At 42.7% G+C, this 18692-nt stretch overlaps 1 protein-coding gene across 3 annotated transcripts in view; it reads right to left on the bottom strand.

Annotated features, from left to right (window-relative positions):
- cux2b (cut-like homeobox 2b) overlaps positions 1-18692 on the bottom strand; it is an 81937-nt gene that overhangs the window by 19550 nt on the left and 43695 nt on the right. For all 3 annotated transcript variants that reach the window (XM_037259794.1, XM_037259795.1, XM_037259796.1), the window contains exons 4-5: positions 8728-8806; positions 737-877 (exon numbers count right to left, since the gene is read on the bottom strand). In XM_037259794.1, the coding sequence (XP_037115689.1) occupies positions 737-877; positions 8728-8806 (220 nt within the window). The remainder of the gene's footprint in view (positions 1-736; positions 878-8727; positions 8807-18692) is intronic.

Genomic DNA, 18692 nt, shown 5'->3' with positions numbered 1-18692 from the left:
GAGCCACACACCCTGCAGAGGGAACTCATTTTGCTCGCTTGTATCTATAAACGCATTTGTGTCCAAAAAAAATGCAAGTATAAAATGTATTGAAAACATAGAGTAGGGTCTGTGTTACTTTGGGCAGAGTTGGTGGGTCAGTGTGTGACATCAGCAAGTTTGCGTGACTGTCTAGGTGAGAGCTGTGGCTGACAGCAGCTCCTGTGGGAGTGTTTTCACTCTTAATGTTTTCGATTGAAAAGGGGAACTAAAAATTTGTGATGTTCGGACCAGGATTTTTTTGGCTTCCCATCCATTTTTTATGGTGCATTCTTTCCGATACCACACCACTGCCACTTTTTTTTTTTTTTTTTTAAACTTCAGCCCTAAGGTGTGGAAGGAATCAAATACGGATTAAAAGGATTAGTTATGTATTTTGCTACACTTACAACACACATTGAACTGAAGTGTTTAGCTCTTTTTAACAAGCCTAAATCGAAAGCCAAAAACAAAATAATACATTTTAATCTTTTGCATCGTAAGCCTTAGCAAAACTCAAATTATACTACACATTGATATGATTTACGCCAGCCGCAAAGAGCGTCAACGCCGGACAAAACACACGAAACAAGATCGGCCCTATCCTGTGATTGAATCGGATTCTGTCCGATACTCACAAAAGAGACGGATCAGGAATAATAATGATATTGGAGAGGGGGGGAAGATGAATCCTAATCATTCCAGCTTTTAGTCTGACCTGTCTTTTCAAGGCACTCCAGGTGTTTCTTCCAGTGCCTACTGATCTCCTTCACCAGGGCCCCGCTGTTAGGGGCTGAAGTTTGAAGCTGCTGCAGCCTCTCCTCCAGCGTGTGTGAGGCCTCCAGTACAGGAGCTGGATCTGTGAAAACACACACAAAGATGTGAAGGAAGAACTACAACTAATCACATGGTGTTGATACTTTTTGACTCCCAATGGGTTTCCCCCCCCCCCCCTTTAAAAGTAACTTTTCACACTCGGGATTCTTTGAAAAATATACAGGCTGGACATAATGCTAAATACCAAGTTGGACGCCTTCCCCTTCTAATGAGTATTCGTATAAACTTGACAAAGACAGAGATTGTCACAAAAAGGTGCCAAATATACACCTAAACAAAGTGTTGAAAAAGTACGCTCCTGAAGAGGGGGGTAAAAAGAGAAAGGGGGGGGGGGGGGGGAAACAGGATTCTTTAGCACAACAGAGGAGCTATTTTGCAATGCATGCGCGGCAGCACTGGGCCCATGGGGCCAACTAGGAGGCTGCTTCTCAGCTAACAAGTCTCCTCTGTATCATTTGATCATTTAAATTATTATGCCAGGAATTCTCAGGAGGCAGCTCGGCACTCCACATCACAGGGCTGTTTTTAATCTTCGCCTTCCCTTTCTTCCCCTCCCGAAAAGTTCAACAGCTCAGAGAGAGTGAGCTGCTCTTGTTGTGTACCTGCCTGCTGAACACCAAAGGAGGTGACTTCTAGTGCCAAAGCACAGAGAAGGAAGCTCAGGGGAGCTCCTTGACAAGGGGGGGGCGTGGTGGGGGTGTCGAGATGAGGAGCCACGCTCGCGCTCACACACACACACACACTTGAACGCATGCCTTTAAAAACTCTAAAAGAGGAAAATGGCTTCTTTGCTCTACACAAACTTTTTTTTCTGGCAGCTTTCATCCGCACATCTTATACTTGTGTGTCTTGCGTGGGGCCCGGACTGCCGTGACATTTTACGAGCGATGGAGGCGCAACTTTGCCATAAACTCCCAGCAAAAAATAAACACTAATCACAGACCCCCAAACTTCTGTGGCGTGCAATTTTTTGAAATTCTGGCTGTGCATTGCAGCGCCTTCTATCCCCTTTTTCATCAGACGAGCATTTTGCACCATTTAATTGATCGAGCTATTTTTCCCAGGACCGTTTACAGTCAAACATTGTCTGCATTCATTGTTGCACCAACTGTGGAGATATTGCATCAGTCACAAGGGACATCACTATTAAGGGAAAAGCTCTTCTAAGACAAACAGGAAGCGCTGCTATGCTATCGACCCACTGTCACAGAAATCACTTTATCTGCCTCTTTCCCATATATCCTTTCAACTTTTTGTGATCAAAGGACAGAGAGATTATACCCGTACATGGATAAATCAGGATTATCAATCATTGGCACGGGAGGCAGTAAGGCAAGTCCAATAGAAAGCCACGGGAAATAACCCAAGTCTGTAAACAAAAGTAACTTGAGTTGAAGTAGAGATGAGGGGATCCGCTCAAAAGGCTGAGAGATTTACACTTACTGAGTCCGGAAAGTCAGTGGATAGATAACTTTGTGAAATGTACCTACTAATTGGTGTTATTTATGGACAATGACAATGTGATGGTAAAAACCTTCACATTAAAACAAGCTCACATTTCCATTCATTAACACCACCAAGCCTTTTAAAATCCGGGGTACTCGCCCTTATATACACAGCATACTCAAATGGTTATTTTTTTCTGCAGCTCTTATATTATTTTAATTAGTTTGGAGGAAAAGGCATTTCTATTTGAGGAAATGAAAAAAATATATATAATTTTGGTTAAAAGTGCTCTAACCAAGAAATCTATCAGTCCATATCATTTTATATTATCTTGGCATATAATATTGATAGCTTTCCTTTAAGTCATTTAACTGACTGTTTGTACCCGTTTCATGTTTACAACCTGTGAATGAAATTCTGTTGTGCTCCTTTTTGACACTACAGGATATCACCCCGTTTCCATAGCTGAGCAATAAAAAGCTGCACAAAGAAGTCATTTAGCAGCTAATTTCATTGTAAATTAATGATATTAATACTTTTAAGTTAGCCTATTGATGCATCGTTCTAACCATTAATATGAATAATTATTTAATAATAATATTCATTTTAAAATCTTTTAAATCTTTCAATCATTGAGTGAGGGTGTGGAGCCTGACTTGCATGCTCATTTCAAAAACCGCACTGACAAATAAATGCGGACTTTAGCCCGAAGAAGGAAACGTAACAGAAAACATTTTTCGGGTTTTGATCTTGACAGCCTTACACTGCTACTTTGACTTTAAAACTTATGAATACGAATTATTGCAAAAGAGGTTAAAAGAGTGTGTGTGTCTGGATATGTTTTATCTCGGTAGTGCTTCAAGCCTATGTAGGTACTCCGTCTTTTAATTATGTTTTTGCACAATTGCAGCTGCATTGAGACAGAGTTTCATCATTTTGGATGCGCAGTAATGAGGATGCCATGATGTACTGGCTGCTTGGTTACTGTTTCTAGGCTATTGCGTGCCAAAGAAAAAGGCATTACGAGTATCAAGGAGCAGAAGAGAAAAAAGCACAGGTAGACACTGCTTTTGGGGTGTAGGTGGGTACGGGAAGGGCGAAGAGTTTGCGCTACAAAACAAGCAGGTGTGTCGGCTGGTTCGTCTTTGCCACGTCAGCGATAGACTATCATTAGGTGGCGTGGGCACAGTAGGGTGTACCATTTTGTCTCTCAGGGCCCTGTGTAATTACGCTCTGACATAATTAACCCAGCAAGCCCATTAGCCAAGCAGTGGCTGGCTGAAGAGAAGGGGGGGCTATAATTATTTGTTGTGCACATGTTAATGAGGCCAGCTGTGTTCCCATCATACAACACGAACAAATTAATTTACAAGGCTGCGCTCAAGTTATTTTTTTTCTTCTTTTCATTCAAAACAGTGTTGTTGTTTTTTTTCTCCGGGAGTGGACTTCAAGGTCCATAAACATCTTCTGCTGCTGCTGCTGCAACAAACAGTAACAGTGTTGTAATAGTGCTGTCAAGGACCAAAATTAGGCTGACTCAATTTTGGAGCTCTATTTTCACCTTCACAAATGTAAATTGATGTTAAGCATTGACTGTAATTGCTGCCTTCACCCCGCTATGAGCACACAATTTATTTTGATTGGAAAACCATAACACGGCATATTCACAAAGAGGACCCGATTTTCTGTGGTGCATTTGAAGCCAACATGCATGCTATGGGTTTAGTTTAAATGAACTCGACTCGCGGAACGATTGGCCGTGCATTTGAGAAAGACACGGAAAGCAACATTTTTTGCGCATGAAAGAGAAATGTCTTCTTTTTCCACAGAAGTACAGAGAGGATCTTACAAGAAACACACAGCAGCCAGAAGAAACAAGTTCAGACGCAAACTAAATTTGACGGAACAAAATTATACAAGCTACGCGTTTGTTTTTTTGTGGCGTGCAGTGAAGTCGTAAGAAATGAGACTCATCCAATTCTTTTGTCTTCACATTTGGGAATGGCACATGCACACAAACCTGCATTCCTACAGACACACTTGTTCTCCCTCCTGGTCCCTCTGGGTGTCCTACTCCACAGGGCCAGCTCTTTTATGAACATAATGCATTATTAAGCACCTCAAACATCTCCTGGGCCTTTGTTTATTACTGCTCTTATTAATCACTTGTGCATAATCACGTCCCACCCAGAGAGCTTTCATTCCCCGTCAGCTTTTATATGCCCTTATTTTCCAACAGACTGCCACAAACATTTACAGCATTCCTCCTCCTTGCCTGACTGTAGGTACTCAGCTGCACAATTACAATAAAGGCAGCTTGCTGTGCCTTGCAGGCCTCTCTGCATGTGCCTGTTTATGTTTGGTGGGGGTTGAAGAAGGACAACCATTCTTAATGCATTTGAATGGCTTTGAACTACTGAGGTCAGTGCTTTCTGATTTGATAATTTCATAGCTGGAGGGAGCGTTGGCTGTGAATATAGGAGAGATTTGCAAGCCTCGTAGAACAGAAAACGGCACGCAACGCATCGTAACAGCTGACCCCAAACATTAGCAAACGAAGCGGCTGCTTGGGGTTCCCTGGCCACTAGAGGCTTTTTTTTCTTATTTTCATTTAACAAATTCAACACATAAACTTGGTGGGAGGGGAGCCCCAAACCAAATTCCACTCTGGCTTTTAACAAAATTCTGCTCTTTGCTCTGCCCTGCAGTTCCATTCGTCACCACTAGCAAGCGCTGTTGCATTGTCAACTTACCTTTGCGCGCACACGTTTACACACTTAGTGGGGTGTATTCGGAACAGAATCTTCACAAAGTCTGATGAGCTCCCCGCTCAGATGAAAGCAGCTCTGTTCTAAAAGAGAGGTGGTGGGCTGGACCCTGAGGGAGGCGTGTGTGTGTGCGTGTGCGTGTGCGTGCATACGTGTGTGCGTACGTTCCGTCATGTGTGTGTACGTGGATGTGCTTGCGTGTGCGTGAGAGGAGGCGAGGAAGAGCAAACACCTGGAGTGTCAGTCTCTGGGCTACGCCCCTGGCGACAGGGCCTCGCTGATCTCACAGAGGCAGCAACAAACGCTGACGTTCAAACGACAGCACACACATTCCAGGAGGAAAGAGAAGAATGAGACAGCAAGAAGGAAAGGTAGAAAAAGACGTGGGAAAAGTTAGCTGCATCTCTGCGAAACTGATGAACTCCGGCAGAAGCTGACAGAATTTTTCCAGCTCTGGGTGATCACAACGTGTTTATCAGGACTGATCAAAACAGTGCGGAGGTGATATAAACATTGTTTGGGAAACACTGTTAACAGGCCCCTTTCAAGACTCAGACTGGGTTAGTGTGCACAGCATGAGAAGATGTCACAGGCAGATCAAAACATAGCACACTAATGAAACGCTCCAGTGGATTGACATCTCAGCTTAGGGGCCTTCATGAAAGGCAGGAAGGGATGGAACAAAAACAAAACTCAATAGCTTCCTCCAAGAAGTTTTCCTGTCGAGAGGAGCTGATTTCCTGCTTAGCATTTACCGCTACATTCAAGGTGTGATTGCACTGCAGCATTATTTCCAAAGCATATCATTATCTCGCTCGCACCAAACAAACCAACAGGATCGGTATTCAAAGAGCGAAAGAGCTGCAAAGTGGATAACTCATATGTGACCAGATGCTAATGATGGCCACGTAGAACAGGTCACATATTGAACAGATGTTGTCCCCTACCTCCGTGTTGTTCATTAACTGCGGCCTGCTCTGATTGGACCGACAGCAAACAAATGAGCGCACAAGCAAATACACTCTAGGGGAGAGACACTGTCAAATGAAATAATAAGAAAAGGAGGGGGGGGGGGGGACATCCAGAGTTTCGATTAACGAGCATGTCGAGTAAAGAATGATTACATCTGTCAAAGAATCAGAAACACATGAGCTGTACAGCGTTGGCGTGAGGGGGGGAGGGGTCGCTGAGTTGTTTTTGAAAGGCAGGGAGAAATGAAGTAAGGCCATAGCCAAATGACTGGCCTGCAGTAAACCTGAAGCCATCCATTCTCAAGTAGGATGGGACTTGTGACCTTGGATACCTGTAGCAGTGACAAACGGGCACAGAATAATGTAGGCAACACCGCACGCTGCAAAAACAGGAAGAGCTCCCTGCAGAAAGACCTTGCTCTGGATTCCCATTGGCCATATGACACAACTTGAACCGTCTGTAGGTGTTTGGCATGGTAACTGTTCGTTTTAGGGAAATACAACTTGAAATCCTGCGCCCAGTGATTGATGGGTGATCAGTCCATCCATGATTAAATCAACCGAGCAAGGCTTCAAGCGTTCCCGTGTCCCTAAATATGATGAGCAGTGTCAAACCTGTACACAGACTTGAAATGAAGAAATAACCGTGATGTAAAGCCATGATGATTGCCTAAATATTTATGTTATATTATAGCTGGACTTGCATCTGAATGTTGCTCACACCCAGAGAAACGGGATAACAACACTAAGGCTACAGAACGAAAGAAAAAACAAATCCGCCACTGTTTATTCTATTCGGTGATTCTCTAAGCGTGGTACAAAGGGTGGTTAAATGGTAAAAATGCACAATGTTGCAGTTAAATGAAGTTATTCGATGGAAAGAGAATTACAATTATATTATATATACCTGAATTGGGATTAGAGCTCAGAGAGCACGCAAACTCCCCGTTCACTAATAGCGTCTTAGGTCTTTGCCAACTGTTAAAAAACCCCAGAAAGAATGGAAGGAGATGAAAAGAAGAAGACAAAGAAGAAGTAGTAGTCCACCTTCATAGCATGTGAAAGAAGGTAGCGGTTCTATTTATATCCTATACCATCCGCCAAAAGAAAGTAGAAGAAATGGAAGCAGAAGAAGAACTGGAAGACAAAGACCAAACTATAGTCATGGCAACTACTGTTAAATGAAAAAGAAAACTTTTTCTGTAGTTTGAAGCTGCGTCCAGCCGAAACTCGTGGCACTTAAGTCACCGCTCTGAGATGCCATTAATGTCCGAACGCGGCCTAATCAGCAGCTCGTGCTTCAATTGTTTCCTTTCCAAGTCTTTCCAGATCCACCGGCACTCCTTTTTGGGCCAATCTGAATAACCGAACGACACACCTAAAGAACCAACACTTTTTAACCAGTTTCCAAACAGTCGGAGCAAAGGAGTGCGCGCTCGGAACGTATTTCTAAACACACTTACGATAAGGGAACGGGGATTTGGGGGAGAATTCGAGCTCTACTGCTTTTGATATCAGTTTTTGTAAAAATATTTTTGTATCAAAAATGCAACTTTACATCGGGAGTCACTCACATGTTTTATTTTTATTTTTGCTGCATTTTTGACTGGTACAACTTCTACTCGAGAGTGTCGTATAGTCTAAAGAAATACGGTAATGGTGTGGTGCATCATGAAAAATGTATTTAACTGTAAAATAACGTTCCACTTTTGACTTTTTCTGATGGGACCTTTCTTTTCATATTCTTCTTATCTCTAATGAACTTTTTACTAGGTTACTTTGCAAAGTATGCTACTGTGTTAATTTAATCCAGGGGCTTTGACTTTCATATTTATATAGACAAAGATGAAAGTCACTATTGGGTGAGAAATAATGCAATGTTAAGGAAATGGCTTGTGAATGATTTTTTTATTTTTTTTTTGGACGGTATCATGTAGCCAGTGAGAGCAAGAGACAATATTAAGCTGGAGACCTTTAAACGTCAGCTGCAGACTTTTATCTTTCATTCATTGAATTAGTGAACAGCTTTCTCTACTCTTGCCACACGTGTTTCTCTGATCTGGAATAAGATTGGACCATATTTTGCCGCAGTATCCGGCGTACATATGGATGGGCACTGAAATTAAGATCTGCAAAAAGTCTTTCCTCCTCTCTAAGCCTTCACCCCCCCTCTTGCTTTTCCCCAATTGGCCTCATCAGGCCCGCGTTCCACACGAAGCCAGACTTCAGTGGGGATTTTAATTGGCCCTCTACAATCATCAGCCAAACTCCTCAAGGATGTGTTCGCTCCTCAGCCATGTTAAGCAGTCTCAAGGACCGAGGCTGGGTTTTGAAGTGGCCTCACGCAGAGTTTTGGAAACCGCTCAGATCATGGACTTGACATAAAAAATAGATAGAAGCCACAGGGTGTGGGGCTTTATGCATCTCATATCAATGTGCAAGCTTACCCCGTCGTATCACTTGAGTAACATTTTGGGATTTGTTGATTCCCCATTTGTTGATTGCTTCGTAGACTTGACATGAAGTAACCATAGTTCCCCACATTCGAGATAAGAGACGATGGGGATTTAATTGATCTTGATCGAAGAAAAAATATTTGCCGAAATGAACCATTTCAGTGTGGGACTACTGTTTCTGCTGGTATTGTTTGGGAAGATAAACATCTACAGTCTTGGTGGGAGACTCACCTGGGGCCTCAATAAGCTGTTTGTAGATTCCGAGGAATGCAGACTCAGCTTCCTTACTTCGCTTGTTCAGAGCAACCACCTGCAGGGACAAAAAATGCCATTAAGTATCGGTGGATATAAATTTGCGGCGTATGATAAACAAGCATGGGTGGACTTTGAATACTTTCACTAAAAGAAGAAGAGCCACGTTTTGAAGAGCAATTTCTATAAATCAAACATTCATCCTCATACAGCGGGACAATACTCAACGCCCCAGATCAAAATGCGACTGAAATGATGTCGAAGAAGATTCCAGTTTAGCAAATCTCAATGTGACGAGCATCTAAGTATCAGCTCAGGGTGTGCTTTGATAGGAGGCCCTTTTTTGGCGTTATGTGAGGATGGTAAGAAAGAAAGTGACAAAGTACTTTCCAGCATGCTTGACACGGTTTCTGCGTGCAATAAAGGAGATGTACGAGCGAGGATATGGAGTTGTTGAGCAAGAGTAGTGAGATGGAAGATTTCAGTCCCATTCCAGGGGTTGACCATCGGTAGGCAAGGGAATGCGTGGATCAGAAGTGAGTTCAGACTATGGATTGGAATGTCTCTTGTGCTTAAAGGTATATTGCTTTATTGTATTTATTGGTTCTTCTTTTTCATTTTTACTGTGTGACACAAGTGGAGCCACTTTGCGTGGGTCATGGGCAGCAAATGAATGAATGAATGAATGAATTCATTAATCAGTAAACAGAGATTTGATATTATAATATACACGTGTTTTTAGAGGATAGTTTTTTTAACATGATTGCAGCGGCAAGACAATTGTGAATTTTGCTCACATAGAAACAACATTTTTTTCCCATTCTTCCTTGCAAAATAGCTCTAGCTCAAGTAGATTAGATGGAGAGTACTTGTGAAGAGCAGTTTGTGGATCTTCCCACAGATTCTTAAAGAGGAAATCAACTCAAAACTATTCTATATAATAATATGTTGTATGTCCACTAGTCTGAACCCGGCATTCTGATTAAAATTGTGGAATATGAGTTACCGTAAGCAGAAAAATTTAAGGGGCGGCCTCTTTGCCACTGAAAATGACATCACAGTTGCCAGAATTCAGATCACAACCAATCACGGCCCAGCTTCAGAAAACTGGCGAAGCGTGTGAGGGGTCATATATTTTTTCTTCTCTAAATCACAGATTGTGGTACATTCTATGACTTCCAACAGAAAATCTTTTTGTTTAATCAACTATTAGTCATCAAAAAAGCTATGTCCTTATCCTCAGCATTTTTTTGGCCAACAGACACCTTGCGAGCTGATATTTGGCCGGGTTCCTGTCGGCCTACACAAGACAGCTCACGACTCGTCGCGAGTGACAGTGGCCATCCTCAGCAGCACCTGCTATCCACTCTGCTCGGCGGGTGACGCAAACCAATTAACAATTCATTAGGAGGGACAAAGAAAGTGAATTAGCTGCCACCTGGCTCCATGGAAAGAGAAGCTGCACTTGTGAATGTGGGCTACACTGCGTCTCGCTCCTGCTTACTAAGTCAAAAGAAAAGCAGAAGGTGCTGCCTCCAATTCAAATTGGCATTTATATAGTTGTCGCATTTCTTACTGTTGATTACAGCCCTTCCACAAAAAAAAAAAAAAAAATTCACAATGGCTGTAGACAATAATGGTCATGGTACACAGGGACTGTTCATTGGGGTCATAAATTAGATGTGTGGGATGAAAAAAAAGGCATCAGGATCCTTTGATTTACTGGATATGGCTGCCGCCTTGTCTGGGGAGGCATAACGACAACATAATGTTTAAAGAAATATCATGACGATCAAGCAACCACCTCCTCCCCATCACTTCCACTCAAAGCAGCAGCTCAGAGGAGTTCATGGAAAATGTAAAAGGCCGGCGCCCAATCAATACAGATGCAATAGTATGTTGCTTTCAGCCATCTCCCAGCCAATACATTGTGTTGTTTCTTTTCTCCGCTCTACCTCCATTTAAATCTCTCCCACCGACCGATGCCCTCCAGAAAAAGGTGTAGATGTGTCAAGCTGCTCTACAAGTACTCCAAGATTGGGAGGGGTTTTGTACGACAAAAATACACACTGCGCAAAACAAAAAGGAGGACGTAATTAGCAGGGTGTAACTTCAAGTCAGTCACACATCCAGGTTATCAAAATGTTTGGTTGGAAAGCACTAATGAGTGTGAATCGAGTTGTTGTCCAAATGAGATGGACAAGTGGAAAGGAGGAAAAAAAGAGCAAAGCGCTCAATGAACGTTCTGATGATAATTTTGTTGGTGATGTCTACAAAAAATGTCTTTCTTCTTACGCCCTTTGGCTGATAAAAGGCCATTTTTGCTTTTTTTTCTCTCAGTGACACTAGTAGTTTGTTGAGGAGGTAGTTACACTCATTTTTGGATGACGAAACCAAAGGATTGACCCGAAGACCTGGATCTTATGGATTGTCTTGTACTTTGAATTGTAATATACTTCTGAATGGAGTCCTCACTGGGTTCATTATTTGGGTTTTGACTGACTGTTGTTACTGACTTGTTATTTCTCATTGTTACAATGAAATCAATGCGGATTTTCAAATGGATTTAATGGATCAAGATTTGCGATGTGTGATTTGTATAATTGGTTCCTCTATGGTTTGTCATTTCAAATTACATCATAATTAAGCAAACCATTGTTCACACTTTACAATTGTGAACGCTCATCCTCCACAGGTTGCTTGATGGCCCTGAGAAGAATGAAGATCATGTCACTGAGATTCCCAAATGTATAAAAAAAAGCCTACAACCATATTCCAGTCCCTCCATCATCGTTTAACAAGCAGCAATCACACCATTAACCTGCTTAGGGAAGCAAGTAGACACATCAATCATAGGCAGCATCCGCTATGCGTGTGGATACCACACCCATGCCATCATCAAAGCACTCCGAGGGGTTGATCAGGGAGTCATTGTCATCCCCGTGATAATCCAGCGCCCGCCAAATACATGGGATTCCAAAAAAAAACAAAGTCTCACACTGGTAGATAGACGCACATATGGTTGCTGATGAGAGAGGCACGGCTCTAGGACCTCCGATGTTGCCAACGCTCGTCTGCCATTTTGGCTACACAACATAGCTCTGGCGCTAGCTGGGGCTCAGAGCACATTCTGTGCTTTTCGCCCGTTTTGTGATAGAGGATGAAGCCACCAAGGGAATGGGTTTGAACACAATTGGAGTTTACAAGCAAGAGTGAAGCCTGGGGTAGAGCACTGAGAGAGAGAGCCAAAGAAAACCTGTTAGCACTCCCCCATAACTCTTCACACAGCTAGCAAGTGGGCAGTGTTGCAGCCCCTGGGACAAGGCTGCTGGGAAATACATACGGTTGTATAAACCTTTGAGAATACCACCCTTGAATGAGTCTCTGTGCATTTATCTCCGTTTTCGGACAACCTACATTAGCATGCTTTGAGCAGATTAAAAGGAAGCATGCGAATGATCAAAACTGTACAGGGAGCTTCACAAATGGCTATATCCGAATCCCAGAAAACGCAAAAGCAATTATGCAGTCATCAATTAGAGTTATCACAACTAATGATGATGTAATTATCGCTTTAAATGATCCCCCTTCTGCCTTATCAGTTGGGCACACACATTTGCTTGCGTGAGGCAGGGTTGGAATGTTGCAGGTGATTATTGTGTGACGTGACGTCAAGGCCAACCCTTCCTTATTGTATTAGCGAGTATGCATATGTGGGCTTAGCTCATTTTGAACTTCATTTGCCGCATGTGCGGGTACACTCCCACCTGCACAGCGTGCACAGAGACATATTTTACACCTCAAGGTGAATGTGGTCGGTGCTGTGGCTAGAATGGGGACCGCAATTGTATAGTTCCACATTCCCTGAGGTCTCTAAATTACCTGTCATCTTCCCCATGATGCAAAGGTCAGTGCACAATCATAGGGAGTCCATCCTAGTGTGGCGCTTACAGAGCGCCGGTCCAGCCCACAGGCTGACAGCATGTCACAACAGCCCCCGTCGCACTCCATGCTTATTAGACAAAAACTGTGTGAAGTCCACTACTACCCCCAGTCAAAACACCTTAGAGGGAGGAATCAACTGGATCTTTGCTCTTGCATGTTAATGTCAGAGGCACAAAATGAGGATTCTCTGTGGTTGCGGATAATGTTTTGACAAAGACTAGAGCTGATTAAAAAAAAATAGAGTAGTCCATTTCCCCCCCCGTAAAATTACAAGAACCCAAGGAAAGCATGAATGTCAGTAAGCATAATAATACAGAATTTATTTGTCAAGGATCTATTATTTTCAAATGTCATTGCTTTATAATGGTAAAATGTTTTAGATTTTAAGACTAAACCCAAGCCCTTAGAGGAGTACATCCTTATACATAACATGCAAATGGTTTAGCATTAAAACATTAAAGACACGTTTCTCGATGCGATAATGGAAGCACAAAATGAAAAAAAATGAAAAAGCCCTTCCTGTCCTCTCACACATGCCTAAAATGTCCTTCACAAAAAGGAAATGCATTAACGCTTTTTCAAAGAACGGCTGTCGCCACTGACTTTTGTTTGTTTGACTGTGGGCTCAAAGGCGATGATGATGAGTTGGTGTGGAGTGACAATGATGTGGGTCGAGGAGCGGGCCAGTGGTAAACTCTATTGCAATATACAGTAGTCTTGATCGTGAGAGGCCTTTGTGTCCCGCTGCACACATGCACACACTTGAATCTGGGAGCATACACACCCACACAATACACGAGCTACGTTTGAAGGGAGATTTAATCATGGTGACATGCATCGCAGAGCAGGAGTAGCAACATGGCGGTGGCTGTGCCCATCTCTGGGTGCAAAGTGAGATGAGCAGTCAGCACACTGACACACATCTCGTCACTGCGTCAATTCAGATCAGCGCTGCCTGTCAATCAAAGCCCCACTCTCACAAGTGGCTGATGCCACTTCCACTCAGTCACAGGAGAACCGGCCCCTCAGACAGAAGGCAAAGCTGACCACATCACTATTCCTTTGTAGAATAATAGCAATCCACTCGAATACAAACACATGGTGCCATGATAGCCGCGATAATCTCCTTTATCTGCGACTTTCTTGGTCGTCGAGCCCCAAATCTGTTTGTGTCTTCTCTCTTCTCACCCGTGATGCTATCGAAGACTCAAGAAGAACAACAGAAAAATGAGGAGGGACAAATCAAAGTCAAAGTCTGCTTTACTGTCAATTTCTTCACATGTCAAGACACACAAAGAGATCGAAATTGTGTTTCCTACTATCCCACGGTGACAAGACATATTACATATTATATATATATTATTATATATATATATTATATATATATATTTATATTTATATTATATTATATTATATTATATTATATTATATTATATTATATAGGTCCACGGACAACAAAACATTCAAGTAAACAATACAAAAAGTACAATGAATAAAAAGAGCAATGAATAAATAATAAATAAATAAATAAGAGCAGCATGGTTGAAATGTCTGTTACTCTTCATAACTTATATTGTGTTTGTGGAATATGAAATTAAGGTATTAAATTAAGGTATTGTTTTTATCCATTTCAGGGGATGGCCATTTTGCCACTTGCTGTGGTTGTGTTGCTCAGGACTCTGGTAAAGACCAATCACGGTCCATCTTGCAAACATCACATGACCAAACTCAGAAAACAGGTGCGACGTGATTGGTCGTTACCTGAGCAACAATGATGTCATTTTCAGTCGACATAAGTGGCAAAATGGCTGCCCGCTGGGATGGATAAAAGCTGGTGGATTTAGCTGCTCAACTCATATTTCACAATGCTGTTTTTAGACTGACAAGGGCACATAGAACACAAAATTGTAAAGGAAATTTGGGGGTTGACTTCCCCTTCAAGTCCTGATCCATTTACGATGCAGCTGGGAGCTTATATGGCCATTTTTATACATCAGAGTTGAGGAACTAAAAGACTTGTGCAGAGGATACACCCCTGGTTGCTCATTATAGCTCCTCTGTGGAGGCTCCTTGATACTCACTTCTCAATGCTCCTTTAAGATAATCTAGATGCTCCTTGATGCGGCAGCGTGAGAACAACCTCCGGGTCACGGTTGAAGAACTGAGGCACGAGGAGCTAGGAGCATTGCAATTAACAGTCATGAGATCCACCCCATGACATGTTAAGAGTGAAAATACAACTTGATCCATGGACGTCTCAGGAGAATGCTTTTTCAGGAGCCTTTGCAATTGAAAGGACCCTAAGATTTTCAAGGCAGATGGACGCCAAAGAATACAGGTTTTTGATCCCACTATCATAAGTGGGCCACAGTCAACCCGAGTTGTACTACGCTGGTCTCTCCATCAAGCAAGAGCAGTTTCTAGGTACACCTTTCAAAAGAAGAGACGACAGAAATGCTATGATACTCTCTTGTGATCAAAACCCAAAGTCACAGCAAAGTCAACAGCTAAGAAGAGACAAATGGGGGGAGTCAATCAAATCTTTTCTGAATGTCTTTGGAGTTGAAAAGACAAAAGTTGTCATTTTATTTGAGCGCAAACTTTCAAGTGTTTGACGAAGCAAATGACCTATACCTTGAGGAAAGTGCGTCTTTCATACATATCTCGCTTTGGCAGGACGGGAAGGAATGGGGGAGGGCTGAAATTGAGATAAAGGCACAAGCGGATGATCTGAAAGAGTGTGTAGCGAAAAGTATCGTAATGAGAACACCTGCACTAGATTTCGTGGCTGGGAGAAGCGTTAAAAACGGTAGGTAAGGGCTAATTATAAAAATAAAGTGTCCCCGTTACCTCGGCATCGTACAACCCAAGTGAACAAACCTCCGACAGATGGGGTGTCATGGGTAACTGTGCCAGAGTGAATCAAAGCTCTCCGGAGTGATCAGAGCCTGGCAAGCGCAGATCCATATCTCAACCACAAACACGTGTTGACACTGCTTCTCCAGCTCTTCCTCATACCAGTCAAGGTGAGACAGCGTGACACGAGCAAGGGGGCTCCACAGTGATGGATAACTCTCTCCACCCTCTTTTCCTTGCGCTCGCTCTTACAAGCCTGGTGACTTTCCAGTGAGGCAATTATCATTGTGAATGCATAATAGCCTAATTAATTACACGTGTCAGTGCTGCCTTTGTTTCAGCGAGGAGGAACATTCCAAAGAAGCGTACGCGAAACAGAACAACACCACTGAACGATTCTTTGACCGCATCCAGAACACAGCGGAGAGAGAACTGCGGAGACAATGTGCCAGGCAATGTGCCGTTTTATGCTGAGCGAAGCAAAAGTAATTAGGTCAATAATCGCTTGATAAATAAGTCAGTCTCGATTGTAGTACTCTCAGTCAAGCCTCGCTATGTATCAGACATCACAGAACCAGAACGTCTCGGGTGGCAGTAGATTCAACAACGGCAAGCTTTCCTTACGCGGCCTCACTGACAAACAGGGCATATCATTTGTCCTGTCAGATTTGCCGATTTTTATTCATTGTGGAGCAGGAGAGCCGAAAACAATTGCGAAGGAGGAAGAAAAAAGTACTGCAAAGGAGGGGAGTGAATGATGGGCTAACCAGGGAGGAGAGACAGCAGATATTCCAGCTACCCCCCCCGAAGAAAAGCATGCGTTGCATTGGGACTGTACGCGTGTACCGTTCAGCATGTCTGTGTCTTTCAGTATGGGGGGGGGGGCCTCATGGCGGTAGGCTGATAATCCCTCCACGCCTCCAGGCAGTAGGGGCTCGTTGTAGAGTACATTGAGTCTAATAAGAGCGGGCGCCACAGTCGTGCAGCCAGGAGAGTTTTACATAATTAATGACTGTTGATGTTTTCCAGGTAGTCGCTCGGCAAATTCACTCCAGAGTCGGCTGCCACCATCATGGGCTCCACGGAAAATGAGGGACAGAAGAGCAGACAGCTTACATTTCAAACTTGAGTGAGGCAATTTTGTACAGTGTCCTCAGACATTACAGAGACAGGGGGTTCCGGGCCAATCATTTGACTTGTGTTAAAAATATGCTCAGAAAGAGCTTTGCAGCGTCGACAGAGACTTTGCGCTTTAATGTTATTTTTATGATTATTTATGTTGTGAGTCACAAAAAGACGGAACGCTCAAGATAACAGCTGATGCCTCCTGATGATCATTCATGTCTGTATGAATCAAAATGTCGATCTTAATGTGTGAGCTCGGTGGTTTGGGTTTGGATATTCCAGACGGCTGATGGCTTTGGAATATCGGAATATCGCTGGGAGGCAGTCCATATTTATACTAGAGCATGTTAAATTAAACATTTAAACACGGTACCCAGGGAAGGCTATTTTTTACTGCTCTTAGCCCACAACTCATTATTAATTTGTAATAACCTTTAAGGCTTTTTGATGTCATACATATTTTACAGAAAAATATCACTCCCAGTCAGGCCATTGACAGGTCAGAGCGCCAGCCAAATGGGACCTCGTTCACTGTTGTAAGAGACCAGGTGAACGAGACGGATCATAATGGATCCCGATTTAATGCGTACTGACTTCAACCCCCGTCATTTTTGGAGCAAAATATATTACTTCTCCTAACTGAAGGTTGCCACTTCAGTAATGTCCACAAATAAGCCTGAAACCCAAATGCTCCTGCTTCCTTTGCTATCAGTGCACGTCATATATTGAGTGATCAGAACAACTTCTTGACTCATAGCTTACATATTTTTAGAAGTGTTGCACTTTACCATAAAATGTCCTCATTAGAGTCACGGCTGAGCTGGATCCACAAAAGGTTATGAGGACACAGCACTGGTAGCCATCCAACCACAGGGTTCTTATCGACCACATGTGTCAAACTCAAGGCCCGGGGGCCAGATACAGCCCGCCACTTCATTTTACGTGGCCCGCGAAGACAAATTGTGCACCAAATTCGTGTCATGACTAGAATTGCAAAATGTCTTCATTTTTAAAAATATCTTTTTTTTTTTTTTAAATATTTGACCAGTTTTTGCTAGTCTGATTTGAAAACGAGTTATTTGTCAGTTTGTTTTGTCGCTTTTACTGTATATAATATGAGGTGCTCATACATTTATTTGGGTTGACAGTCATAATGGCTCTACGAAAGAAACTATGACTACAATGCGGCCCGTGAAAATAATGAGTTTGACACCCCTGTTATAGACAATATGATCCTGATTCTTGAGTGAGTCCTGTAAACCAAGACTAAAAATCAAAGGTTTTAGTTTTTAAGCATTTTACCACCTATACCCAACCAACACCGCATGTTAAATCACATTGAAGGTGCTAGCTGTAAATATGATTTGCACCTATTGGCAAGTTAGTCAATTCACCTAGCGTGCTTGCTAACAGGTACGCTCCACACCTGCGCGGATTTGAACTCGGAATCTCAGATATTTGAGGCAGATGTACAAACCACATGTGCACTGTGCTGCCTGCATTGAACCATTTTCATTTTTTTTTAGATTGTTTAGACCGCAGGGGTGTCAAACTTTTTTGTCATGGGCCACATTGTAGTCATAGTTTCCCTTGGAGGGCCATTATGACTGTCAGTCTCTTCTATATTTATATACAGTATAGGCTACACAATAAACTGATGAATAACTAGTTTTGAAATCAGAAACTTGTAAAAAAAAATGCTCAAATAGTTTAAAAAGATGAATGGTAATAAAAATTGCTAGCTATATCTTTAATTGCAAAAAGTGAAGACAATTTGTAATTTTAGTAATGACACACAGTCAATGCAAAATTTGTCTTCTCGGGCCACAAAAAAATGATGTGACGGGCCGCTATCTGGCCCCCGGGCCTTGGGTTTGATACGCACTGTTAGAGTAAAGCAGAAAATTTCATGTCAGTGGGCGGGAATTAAGGGACACCCCTTAGTCTCCTTATTGCGCTCTTAGAGGGCTGGCCAAGTCCCATCTTGATACGCAGTCTGCTGGGAGGCCTTCCATGCC

The sequence above is a fragment of the Syngnathus acus genome, chromosome 9 (genome assembly GCF_901709675.1).
Source record: "Syngnathus acus chromosome 9, fSynAcu1.2, whole genome shotgun sequence".
NCBI lineage: Eukaryota > Metazoa > Chordata > Actinopteri > Syngnathiformes > Syngnathidae > Syngnathus > Syngnathus acus.
The sequence above is the reverse complement of the archived record's forward strand: the minus strand, read 5'-3'. Positions and strand labels throughout refer to the sequence as shown.